This window comes from Rhinoraja longicauda, chromosome 18 (assembly GCF_053455715.1).
Source record: "Rhinoraja longicauda isolate Sanriku21f chromosome 18, sRhiLon1.1, whole genome shotgun sequence".
In the NCBI taxonomy this organism is placed as follows: Eukaryota; Metazoa; Chordata; class Chondrichthyes; order Rajiformes; family Arhynchobatidae; genus Rhinoraja; species Rhinoraja longicauda.
Genome location: NC_135970.1, coordinates 11,173,554 through 11,187,431, shown reverse-complemented (window position 1 = coordinate 11,187,431; position 13,878 = coordinate 11,173,554). Strand labels below are relative to the sequence as shown.

At 44.2% G+C, this 13,878-nt stretch overlaps 1 protein-coding gene across 5 annotated transcripts in view; it reads right to left on the bottom strand.

The window, feature by feature from the left end:
• Nucleotides 1–13,878, bottom strand: part of dgkza (diacylglycerol kinase, zeta a) — a 567,459-nt gene that overhangs the window by 46,099 nt on the left and 507,482 nt on the right. For all 5 annotated transcript variants that reach the window (XM_078415104.1, XM_078415105.1, XM_078415101.1 and 2 more), the window contains one exon: nt 12,499–12,533. In XM_078415104.1, the coding sequence (XP_078271230.1) occupies nt 12,499–12,533 (35 nt within the window). The remainder of the gene's footprint in view (nt 1–12,498; nt 12,534–13,878) is intronic.

Genomic DNA, 13,878 nt, shown 5'->3' with positions numbered 1-13,878 from the left:
GAATAGGAGTTGGACATAGGTATCTCTCTTAGCCAGGGTGTTTCAGGGAGTTAGGCCTCACTTTACAGTACGACAAGACGTTTTGGTCACCACACTACAGGAAGGATGTGATTACACAAGAGAAAGGGCAGAAGATATTCACCAGGATGTTGCCTGCACTGGAGGACTTTAATCATGGGGAGAGACTTGATAGGTTAGGCATGTTTTTTCTTGAGTGAAGGAGGCTGAGGGGTGACCTGATACAAGTAGGTAAGATTCTGATAGGAATTGATAGGGTAGTTAGGCAGAATTCTTACCTCATAGAAACATAGAAACATAGAAAATAGGTGCAGGAGGAGGTGCACATTCGGCCCTTCGAGCCAGCACCGCCATTCATTGTGATCATGGCTGATCATCCACAATCAGTAACCTGTGCCCAACTTCTCCCCATATCCCTTGATTCCACTAGCCCCCAGAGCTGTATCTAACTCTCTCTTAAATTCATCCAGCGATTTGGCCTCCACTGCCCTCTGTGGCAGAGAATTCCACAAATTCTCTGGGTGAAAAAGTTCCTTCTCACCTCAGTTTTAAATGGCCTCCCCTTTATTCTAAGACTGTGGCCCCTGGTTCTGGACTCCCCCAACATTGGGAACATTTTTCCTGCATCTAGCTTGTCCAGTCCTTTTATAAATTTATATGTCTCTATAAGACCCCCTCTCATCCTTCTAAACTCCAGTGAATACAAGCCTAGTCTTTTCAATCTTTCCTCATATGATAGTCCCGCCATCCCAGGGATCAATCTCGTGAACCTCATGGCAAGTGAGGGCATAAGTTTAAGGTGAGAGGAAGTTTTAAAAAGGAAATCTGAGGAATAAGGTATTTTTTTAATAGAGTGCATAGTTGATAACTGCCATGGCCACTCTTTACAGTCCTGTCCCAAATAAAGACAAGTGATTTGAACTCCAGGGGCGCGATGAAAGCTCCTGTCCGTTATATCAAGACAACATTTGACTATTATGGTGTCATAGAGCTATAGAAAACTAAAAACAAGAGAAATTCGGAGGAAAACACTCCTCTGGCTAGAATTATAATCAACAGAAAGGGAAAGAATGGGGGTTGAAGTCCAGGTCTCAGTGCCAAAACATCACTGTGGAGATTTATTGTGGCAGTTAGCAAGAGAATGATTCCATCATGTCAGAGGAGGGGTGGTTAATGATGATTGCACAATCTTCAACTTCATTCACAACTTAAGAAATTGAAGCAGTCTGCTGGAGCGATTGGGCTTGTATACACTGGAATTTAGAAGGATGAGGGGGGATCTTATTGAAACATATAAGATAATTAGGGGATTGGACACATTAGAGGCAGGAAACATGTTCCCAATGTTGGGGGAGTCCAGAACAAGGGGCCACAGTTTAAGAATAAGGGGTAGGCCATTTAGAACGGAGATGAGGAAGAACTTTTCCAGTCAGAGAGTGGTGAAGGTGTGGAATTCTCTGCCTCAGAAGACAGTGGAGGCCAGTTCGTTGGATGCTTTCAAGAGAGAGCTGGATAGAGCTCTTAAGGATAGCGGAGTGAGGGGGTATGGGGAGAAGGCAGGAACGGGGTATTGATTGAGAGTGATCAGCCATGATCGCATTGAATGGCGGTGCTGGCTCGAAGGGCTGAATGGCCTACTCCTGCACCTATTGTCTATTGTCTATTGTCTATTGTCTATTGCACCTGCACGCAAAAAGCCATGGATGACATCCAGGCGGCTGATATGTGACAATCACATATTTTGTGGGTTTTGGGCAGTAACTGTCTCCAGGAGAGAGAATATAATAACCTCTCCTCGTAATTCCACAGCGTAACGCCATTAACCAAAAGCTTCATCGGACAAGTTAAAAAAGGTTGGAAGTTTAGATTAGCTTATTGTCACGTGTACCGAGGTACAGTGAAAAGCTTTCTCCTGTAACAAGCAACCCTCTCCCTGATACCTTCAAGCCTTTCCGTACCCCCACACACGAGACAGGATGAATGCAGTTCCAACAACACTCAAGAGGCTCAACACAGTTTAGAACAAATACGCAGGATTGGCATCCCATCCACCATCCTAAATATTCAGAACATCCACTAGTGGTGCACAGTGGCTGTTATGTATACTATCTGCAAATATCAATGTGGTAACTTGGAGATGCTGCCAAAACCTGCAACCTCATCACCTCGAAAGCCAAAGGCAAGAGATGCATTGGAATGCCACTGACTACAATCTCTCCTCCATCCGCACATATTGAACAAGACTGTCTGAAGGTACAATAAGCCTTTGGGGTGACCTAGATTGATAACATGGATTGTAATACTCTTTTTCCCAAGGTAGGGGAGTCTAAAACTAGAGGATATAGGTGAGTGGGAAATATTTAAAAGGGATTGAAAGGCAGGTATTCGCACAGAGGTTGGTGGATATATGGAATGAGCAGCCAGAGGAAGTGGCAGAGGCGAGTAATTGCAATGCTTAACATATATTTGCAGGGGTATATGGATGGGGAAAGGTTTAGAGGAATATGGGCCAAATGCAGGCAAATAGGACTAGCTCAGGAATACACCTTGGTCAGGATGGATGAGTTGGGATAAAGCTGTTTCAATGCTGTATAACTATAATGTTGATTCTTTACTATCAGTGGGTTGTGATTCTAGATCTAATCAGGGCAATTTGGGTTGGACACAGAATGCCGATCTTGCCATGAGGGGTGTCTCCCACGAGAGAGACAAAGTATTATATTGGCTATCTCCGGCTTATATTACATAGCCAAAGTATTACCAGGCATGTCAGGCAACATCTCGGGAGAGAAGGAATGGGTGACGTTCCGGGTCGAGTCCCTTCTTCAGACTGAAGAAGGGTCTCGACCCGAAACGTCACCCATTCCTTCTCTCCCGAGATGCTGCCTGACCTGCTGAGTTACTGCAGCATTTTGTGAATAAATACCTTCGATTTGTACCAGCATCTGCAGTTATCTTCTTGTATTACCAGGCATATTCTGAATAATTAGGGCAGCACGGTGGTGCAGCGGTAGAGTTGCTGCTTTACAACACCAGACACCCGTAAAGTGATGGTAGGTTGCCCTATGACCGCGTGGGTTTTCTCCGGCTGCTCTGGTGTCCTCCCACATTCCGACGACGTTCGGATTTGTAGGTTAATTGGCTTCCGTAAATTGTCCCTTAGTGTATAGGCTAAAACGAGTGTATGGGTGATTGTTGGTCGGGCAGGAATCGGTGGGCAGAGCGGCCTGTTTCTACGCTATAGCTCTACACTAAACTATCCAGGAATTATTGCAATTCCTGAATAAGTACATGGCCGATAGTTTGTTTTATTGTTGTCCGGCTTTGAAGCTTTCTGCTGGTGGTTTTGTATTCTTTGATGAGAGTCCCCGTGGATTAGAAAGCAATGGCTATTTTCCAATCCTCCAGGAGACCTACTTTGATAGCCGAGCTGGAAAGCACACATCAGGCTGAACTGCAAGGAAGGGAATGTGTGCACTTTGATTTGATTTGAAAAGCACATTACCTAAAGCTGCACCACAGCCAAGGCCACAGAACCAAGGATGTTGGCTGCATTTGATGAGGCAATTTACTGGCCTTAATAACGCGGTGCGATTTGTGAAGTGATGGAAATGTACACCTCTGCATCATTAAACTCTTCCTGACTATATACACTGTTAAAGAAATGCTTTCCACAACTTCACTTACTGAAATTATATTTTTCAAATGCGTGCGAAAGACCATTTTGGGGAAAAAATGATCACTAAGACAGACTTGTATATATTAATTCACAAAATGCTGGAGTAACTCAGCAGGTCAGGCAGCATCTCGGAGAGAAAGGAATGGGTGACGTTTCGGGTCGAGACCCTTGTATATATTATACACACTTGTATATATTAAGCTTTTCGCTACCTTCACGGCGCCCAACTCAACTCACAACTATCAGACAATGTTTTTCAAGTGTACCCACTGTTCTCTTGCAGGTTAGGGATCAGCTTTGGAAACTTGAGAGTTTTAGAGTTAGACTCTTTGGCCCAAATTGTTTATGCTGATTAAAATGCCTATCTATGCCAATCCCATGTGCCTGTGTTTGACCCTTATCCCCCCACACCTTTCATTTCCAGGTAATGGCCAAATGAGTCTAAAATGTTTTTTCACTGTACCTATTTCAACCACTTTGCCTGGCAGCTTGTTGCATACACATACCCTTTTCCGTACAAAGAATGGTACAACTAACTGGAAGGAGGCAAATGATCAGATGATCTGCTCTGATGATGTTTTTTCATAGTTCATAAGCTATAGGAGCAGAACTAAGCCATTCGGCCCATCTAGTCTACTCCGCCATTCAATCACGACTGACCTACCCCTCCCTCTCAACCCCATTCTCTGTCTTCTCCCCATAACCCCTGACGCCTGTATTAATCAAGAATCTATCAATCTCTGCCTTAAAAATATCCATTGACTTGGTCTCATAGCCATCTGTGGCAATGAATTCCACAGATTCACCACCCTCAATTATACAAATTCCTCCTCATCCCCTTTCTAAAGGTACGTCCTTTAATTCTGAGGGTATGGCTTCTGGTCCGAGACTCTCCCACTTGTGGAAACATCCTCTCCACATCAATATAATACTTAATTCATGCAGAAGAAAATTACCCAATTTGTCAATTCAATCACGTGAATATGATTCTAGTGAGACCGCACCTGGAGTACTGTGTGCAGTTTTGGTCTCCAAATTTGAGGAAGGACATTCTTGCTATTGAGAGAGTGCAGCGTAGGTTCACTAGATTAATTCTCGGAATGGCAGGACTGTCGTATGTTGGAAGACTGGAGCGACTAGGCTTGTATACTTTGGAATTTAGAAGGATGAGAGGGGATCTTATTGAAACATATAAGATTATTAAGGGATTGGACACGTTAGAGGCAGGAAACATGTTCGCAATTTGGGGGAGTCCAGAACCAGAGGCCCCAGTTTAAGAAAAAGGGGTAGACAATTTAGAACGGAGATGAAGAAAAACTTTTTCAGTCAGAGAGTTGTAAATCTGTGGAATTCTCTGCCTCAGAAGGCAGTGGAGGCCAATTCTCTGGATGCTTTCAAGAGAGAGCTAGATAGAGTTAAAGAAAGCGGAGTCAGAGGGTATGGGGAGAGGGCAGGAACGGGGTACTGATTGTGAATGATCAGCCATGATCACATTGAATGGTGGTGCTGGCTCGAAGGGCCAAATGGCCTACTCCTGCACCTATTGTCTATATCTAGGAAATCCATCAATATGGCTTAGTGGGGCATTTGATGCATTACAACAGACATAACATCTTAGCCTAAATGGCGACTGATTTTGGAGCAGAAACAATATGAAATCAAAAATTATCCCCCGGCTCATTTCATTTGTTAGGAAATAAGTAACCAGGGGGGGATGGAAACCATTTTGAAAAATCAGTTGGTGCAATGACATACAAATTATTTTGCTGCCCAACCTCTTCCTGACGCTAGTCATCTTTCCTGGAAGTGTTACTTGCACATACAATGTATTATTAATCAGTTCAAGGTACTAATCTACACAAAGCCAGTTTATACACCGATGAGCCAAAACATTACGACCACTGACAGGCGAAGTGAATAACATTCATTATCTTGTTACAATGGCACCTGTCAAGGGGTGGGATATATTAGGCAGCAAGTGAACAGTCAGTTCCTGAAGTTGATGTGTTGGATACAGGAGAAATGGGCAGGAGTAAAGACTTGAGCGACTTTGACAAGGGCCAAATTGTTATGGCCAGATGACTGGATCAGAGCATCTCTGAAACGGCAAGGCTTGTGGGGTGCTCCCAATCAGCAGTGGTGAGTACCTACCGACAGTGGTCCGAGGTGGGACAAACCACAAACCGGCGGCAGGGTGTTGGGCACCCAAGGCTCATCGATGCGCGAGGGCAACAAAGACTATCCCGTCTGGTCCGAACCGACAGAAGGTCTACTGTGGCACAAGTCCCAGAAATTTTTAATGGTGGTCACGGGAGGAATGTGTCACAACACACAGTGCATCGCACCCTGCTACGTATGGGGCTGCACACCGAGGACCAACAGCATATTAGGCAGGTGGTCATAATGTTTTGGCTCATCAGGTCATAATGTTTTGGCTGATCAGTGTATATCATCAGTATGTAAAGGCACCTATAAACTATTATAATCACGTGCTACGCTTTTTAGTCAATTCAGTGTAAATCCATGTGTGACAATTTAACTCACATTCTCACCGATCTAACAGAAAAAACTATCCAGGGGAATAATTATAGATTCTTTCTTCCAAAAGTAGATTGACTCTGCAGGAGGAGTGTTTTGCTCTGATTAGCACCAGAGTAAAGTATTGTGTGATTATGGGTCTGCCACTGGCAAAGGGGCAGAGGTTGGAGCCAGTTGTGGGTTGATGATGAATGAATACAATCAGTCCAGAAGGGTACCAAGCATTGAAGTGTTAATTTGATTTCTTCCTGCTGCGTAAATAAGCCGGGGTGTCAACTTGGTAATACATCAGCCATCTAAAACCTGCATGACACAAGTGTGTTGTAGTCGGTAATTTACGTTCCATTTATTGCCTTTAGTACATAGGAAACCTGCGAGATAAATTGCTGTAATCTTTCATGTATTTAGTCACCGTAAATCCTTTTCTTCATCATGTGAAATGGGTAAAGGATTTTTATTGCTCATAAAAATCAAAGAGGCTGCAACTTTGCTTACAGCCTTAGTTGAGAATAAAATCCTCCACCAGAATAGCAGCAGCAATTCACCGACCCAAAATGTCAATTTAATTAATCTCTGCACAGCCACTGGCTGGCGTCATGAGAACCCCCAACATTTTCCGATTTACTTTATATTTCCGGCATTTTTAGCATTCTATTCTTGAATGGGTTGTTGTTGTTTAAATTAATTAAATTATTGCATCGTATGGGAGGCGCATTCCCAATCTCGCTGTACCCCTGTACAATGACAATAAAGATATATTGTATTGTATTATATTGTAATAAAATTCTCAGTATCCTGGATAGAATCCCATGTATGACTTATGGTCAGTAATGCTCAAAGGAAAATGGCCACGTAAATGGTGAGAACAGGACTAAAGATATCTAAGATAGCACCCACCCCTCCCTTAACATCACCCTTCGAATGATAAAAGGTAAATGCCATTTATGAGTGATATATTTCTTCAATTGACCATATCTTTCTCACTTTAAAATAATTATTGGACTCCCCCAGCTGTCCACCTACCCTCACTAGACCTTTAAAATAAATACTTCAGATAGTTCCTCTGTCCCTCTCTTTCCCCTCCCCCTTCCCAATTCTCCCACTGTCTTCCTGTCTCCAACTACATCCTATCTTTGTCCCGCCCCCTCCCCTGACATCAGTCTGAAGAAGGGTCTCGACCCGAAACGTCACGCATTCCTTCTCTCCTGAGATGCTGCCTGACCCGCTGAGTTACTCCAGCATTTTGTGATGCCTTCGATTTGTACCAGCATCTGCAGTTATTTTCCTACATATCTTTCTCACTTGTTTCTTTCCATTCTCACTGCCAACTTCTGTCACATTTCACTTCAAGTCCAAAATAACTTTCATCCGAGCCCATAACAATTTCTCAGCCTTCCTACTCTCCTGAATGGTGTAGGTGCAAGCGACACCTGACTTAAAATGGCTTAAGTCGGGAGGAGGTTGGGTGGCCAAAGGATTTGCATTTCAATACACCAACTAATGGGAATCATTCAGCTGAGCCACACTTGTCCAGAAGCTGTCAAACCCTGCTGGAGGCTCCTGCCTGTCAGTTATGGAAGGGGAATGCTCATCGCCGAGAACTATCATTCCTGACTGTATTCGTGCACAGATGCGTGATGAGGAAAGGCAGACTGGTGTTCCTAACCTATGCAGAAATACCTGGTCCGAACATTGTAGGATGAAACTGACCGACAAAGAGACATCTTAAGTCCTGACTTCCGTCACTTACTGAGAAACACTAGTTATTTTTAAACAGAAATTGGAAAAATCCAAACACGGAGCTAAAAGTGTTGCAGTTAGCAGGGCTGCTGCCTTACAGTTCAATGCTGAACGTTGGTGCTCTCTGCGCGGAGTTTCCCCCCCCTACCACCCCAGAATGTGTGTGCTGGAAGGTTAATACGCCACTGTACATGGCCCCAGTGTGTAGGTGAGGGGTTGAGGGGTGAAACTGATGGGAACGTGGGGAGAATAAAATGGACTGTGTAAAAATGGGTGATTGGTGGTTGGCATGTTCTTGGTGGGTCTAAGGGCCTGTTTCTGTGCTGTATCTCACTATTTTTGTTTTCACCAATAACTCAGCAGTATCCAGACTCACTGGTGTGCCTGCTTCCACCATCGCATGCTGGTTGTGAGAGAAAGTAGGTACAACACAGCTGCAAGGAAAAGAGATGCTGGCTTTACTTTGAGTACTTTAAAAGGGGTAAAGGGCCAACAATCTGCCCTCAAGATGCAATGGGAAATCATAGTGAGGAATGTGGAATCCACTGTGGTGGATGTTTGTTAAATTTTATTTTATGTGGCTGTGTGTCTTGTTGCTTTTTATTTAGTATGGCCGTATGGGGACTCAAATTTCACTGTACCTTAATTGGTACATGTGACAATTAAATTGAATCTTGATCTTGAATCTTGGAAAGATAGATTAAAAAGGGTATTTTCAGCATGTTTTAGGGAGGGAAAACCTAGAAATTACCCTCACATGTCTGCCCTAAAGGGCGGCACGGTGGCGCAGCGGTAGAGTTGCTGCCTTACAGCGAATGCAGCGCCGGAGACTCGGGTTCGATCCTGACTACGGGCGCCGTCTGTACGGGGTTTGTACGTTCTCCCGGTGACCTGCGTGGGTTTTCTCCGAGATCTTCGGTTTCCTCCCACACTCCAAAGACGTACAGGTATGTAGGTTAATTGGCTGGGCAAATGTAAAAATTGTCCCTAGGGGGTGTAGGATAGTGTTAGTGTGTGGGGATCGCTGGGCGGCGCGGACCCGGTGGGCCGAAGGGCCTGTTTCTGCGCTGTATCTCTATATCTAAAAAAAAAACTAAAATCTAAATTGATTGAAAGATATTGATTGATTGAAACATATGGCATGGAAGCAGGCCTTCATCCCCCAAGTTCATGCTGAACATCGATCACCCGTTCACACTAGTTCTATATTATCCCACTTTTGCAATCCCTAATACACTCCAATTTACAAGGGGCGATTTACAGAGGCCAATTTGCCTACAAATCCCACTTGTCTTTGGAATGTAGGAGGAAACTGGAGCATCCGGTCGGTGCAAACCTACATGGTTACAGGGAGGATATGCAAACTCCACACAGACAACACCAAAGGTCAGGATTGAAGTCGGCTTTCTGGCGCCGTAAAGCAGCAGCTCTACCAGTTGTACCACCGCGCCGCCCCTACCGACTGCATCACCCTTCTATTGCAAGTTCTCAAGCAGCGATTTAAACATCTAGCTAACAATCAGCCTCGGACTGACAGAAAAAAAATATGATCAGATCCTTGTAACCTGAGCCAACGATGAGATACTTATAACATTATTACTTATTACAATTATTTTTAGACTTGGGCAGACATTTAAAAAAAATTGCTGGGAACACAGATTTTCAACCCCTGACTGTAACAAGACTTTTCTTGAGCTGATAGATAGCAGCAGTCTCTGAGCTTTTTGTTCTGTTCTTCCCTGATATTTGAATGAACTTTAATGTGATTATAAATAAAAGGTTACGGAGCACAGATGCTGGTTATGGACATTGTAGCACTGGCCAACAAGAAGTGACGGATAAATTGTGGCTGCAATTGCTAATAGCCAGTGACAAAATTCTGCCCATTGAGCGCATGTCAACTGTCAGAACAATCACATCGATCCCATTCTCCCTCCATTTTATTTTCCTGTAATCTATTCTCTCTCACACGTGCCGATTAACACCTGCTGATTCACCTTTTTCATTCACTTCATCTGGAGGCCATTTACGATGCCCAATTAACTCCCCTTCCCATACGAACCATCCTGTCCTTGGACTCCTCCATTGCCAGAGTGAGGCCACATGCAAACGAGCAGAACAGCACCTCATATCTGCTTGGGTACTTTACAGCCCAATTTTATGAATTCTCCAATTTCAAGTCTTCTTATCGTGTCCACACGTGCTAGATATTGTGTTTCAGCCAAAACTGAACACAACTCTTAGCAATTTATTCACAAAATGCTGGAGTAACTCAGCAGGTCAGGCAGCATCTCAGGAAAGAAGGAATGGGTGACGTTTCGTCCCGAAACGTCACCCATTCCTTCTTTCCTGAGATGCTGCCTGACCTGCTGAGTTACTCCAGCATTTTGTGAATAAATACCTTCGATTTGTACCAGCATCTGCAGTTATTTTCTTACACAACTCTTAGTAATATCATGGTTCTCTGTGGGGTCCTCAGCTTTGCATGCGTGCGCCAATAGTGGACATCTCAACAGGTGCTCCATTGTTTGCGGTTCAGTGCCACATATGCAGATGACGTCTTCAATTTCAAGTAATACTCATCGTACCCTCCCCTCTTTCCCCCGTTCCCTCCCCAAGGTATGCATTTCTCCCACCATCTCCTACAACCCCAGTCACCCTGCTCCTTTCCCCTCCTCCATAAGCTCGTCCCCCATCCACAAGTTCCATATTTCCCTTCTCCCCCTCTTTCTCGTGCCAGCGGCCGGCTCTGTAAGAGGCCTGCACTGCGAGCGGCCATTGGTAGATCAGTCGGCTATCACCAAAATCCTTTAGAATCTAGGTCTGTTAAAACAAGGGTTTACTTATACTTATTATATTGGTATAAAATGACAACAGTTCTGCTCCCAAGAACAGTCCATAGGCGTTCCCTACTTCCCTCTCTCTCTGTCCCTCCCCCACCCTAGTTCTCCTACTAGTTTCACTGTCCTCCTGATTAGTTTTACTGTCTGTATGCCTTGTTGACACCTTCCCCCTCATCCAACAATGAGCCATTCTACATTTCCTTGATCATCGTTTGCTTTGATCTGTTCTTTTCACACCTGATAAGTTATTTGTACCCTTCCATATCTCGTTTCCCTTCCCCCTGGGTCTCAGTCTGAAGAAGGGTCTCGACCCGAAATGCCACCCATTCCTACTCTCTGGAGATGCTGCCTGCCCCGCTGAAGTGTTTCAGCATTTTGTGTCTCTCTTCAGTCCACAGACGTGGCAGGTTAACTGATGGACTAGTGTTACACAGCAGAACAAGGGGCAGGAACTGCTCCTCTATAGTTACTGTAAGAAAATAACTGCAGATGCTGGTACAAATCGAAGGTATTTATTTCACAAAATGCTGGAGTAACTCAGCAGGTCAGGAAGCATCTCAGGAGAGAAGGAATGGGTGACGTTTCGGGTCGAGACCCTTCTTCAGACTGATGTCAGGGGGGCGAGACAACGGAAACTATATAGTTACTGATACTGGAACATAAGAAACACTGCACTGTTCCTGAAAAAAAAGACAAGGTATACTCTAACATTACAGAAACACCAGGGAAGGGGAAAATGGAGAGTTCCTGGAAAAGCAGGTAACATCAACTATTATGTCCCTGGAGGATGAGGATAAAGTATGCTGGTCTTGAAATATCTGGTCACCTTGGCTAAGTAATATTATAGTTTTACTTAATGCTGGAATAACTCAGCAGGTCAGGCAGCATCTCGGGAGAGAAGGAATGGGTGACGTTTCAGGTCGAGACCCTTCTTCAGACTGAAGAAGGGTCTCGACCCGAAACGTCACCCATTCCTTCTCTCCCGAGATGCTGCCTGACCTGCTGGGTTACTCCAGCATTTTGTGAAATACCTTCGATTTGTGCCAGCATCTGCAGTTATTTTTCTTACACTTATAGTTTTACTTAATCGGCAGAGTAAAGGATTCTATAATCTTATTTAAACAGTGGGGTAAAGGATCTCATTTCTGAAATAGCAAGAACAGATGGGGTAGCATGAGTTAAAAATGAGGATATTAAGTGTTACTGGAATTATAGGGCAGGGGACTTATAGTGTTGCTGTAACAGCAGGGTAAGGGATGTTATAGTCTAACTTCATGTGGTAAGGATACTATAAATCTTATCGAAACAGCAGGGTAAAGAATACAATAGTAGTAATGAAGCAGCAGGTAACAGATACTATCCTGTTAATTAATCAGCATGGTAAGGAATCTATGAAACAGCAGGGTAAAATATACTCCAGTGTAACTGGTAAAACAGTAAAGGATACTGAAGTGTTAATGCATCAGCATGTAAGGAGTATTTCAGTCTTACTGTAAGGCAGGGGAAGTGCTATTCCAACTTTATACAGTAAAGTATGGATTACTCGATTGCTACTGATACTGCAGGTTAAAGGTGACTCTGGTGGTACTGAAACAGCAGTTGTGGTTTTGATGTCTTGCCAACCTCTGATAAGGATCTGTTAAATAATCTCAGGGAGTGATAGAAATCTGGTGTTCTTACCTGCACTTGCACTCGGTGTGGTGGCATTCTCAGGTCTGGAAAACAAAATTGAACTCATATATGAGAAGAAAATCACTTTGCCTTCATTACTCTCGTCTTCAACGAATCAACATGAGATCACATTGAGCCCGCAGTCTCCAAAGTCTGCCCATGTCTCAGGGCAGTGAGGAAACACATTTCAATAAATATTTCTGAAGAAGGATCTCGACCCGAAAAGGTCACACATTCCTTCTCTCCCGAGATGTTGCCTGTCCCGCTGAGTTACTCCAGCATTTTGCATCTATCGGTGGAGGAAACCAGCATCTGCAGATCCTTCCGACACCATTTTTTTCTTTGGTGTGCTTGAGTGACAGGTGACACAGGGCATGGAGTTGGAGCAAAGGGGGTTAGAAATATTCCGTGCTGTAGGCTGCACACACAAACACACACACAATTTTAAATCTGTACAGTGCTTCACTCACAGAGAGGACTACGCTTCTCAGGTGGTCCCTCAGCATTGAGGATGACTTGCTTCCATTCCAGTTGGTTATGTGGTGGCTGAAGACTCCAAAATGACAGCCACAACACTGCCATAGTTGGAACCGGAGATGCTTGACAAGGAAAGCAGAAGGACTGAACACTCTTGTTTGTGAATGACCTCCAGATGCTCCTGTTGTAAAAACCCGAGGTGGTTATTGCCTTTTCTGGAAACCTGGCCTCCACTTTGAGTAGTTGTGGCCATTCATGGTGTTTCCCCTGTTTTCCTGGAAGTTTTTGTCATGATGGAGTCTGGATGTGGCTTGCTGGCTGAGCATTAATAACCGCCTCAATGCGGGGACTGTGGCCCTGGAAGAGGACACTTACATTGGTTCACCCAATCTGCTGGTGGGTTTTGCACGAGATCATTGGTGGTGTTTCTTCAGTGTTTTGGGAGCCATCTGAAGGTTGTCCACAACTCTGAAGCATTTAAAACGGCGGTGGTAACCGTGTTAAGTTTGGGGACTTAGTCGTTGAACACTCTTTCCCTCGTGCAGCCAGAGCAAGTGCTGTACACTGGAGTCCATGGTGAATTCCACCATTATGTTTGTTGATAGGTGGCTCCTGGCATATGGAAAATGATCCATGTCTTTGACAGCTTCATGAATCTTGATTGTCTAATGGGTGGGAAATGCCATGCTGCATTCTTCAAATCACAAACATCTCGATATAAACTCCGCACACCTCTAAGGCCATTGATAATAGGATACTTTGGATCAACTGTACACATCCCTGCTTGTTTGCAGGTTCTGGGATAGCTGGCCTCAAGCATGAGTGACTCGGATATTGGAGGGCTTAGGGATATTGCAATTGTCCATGGATAAGCTGGCATTTGCATGAAGTTCTGTAAGCATGCATGCACAA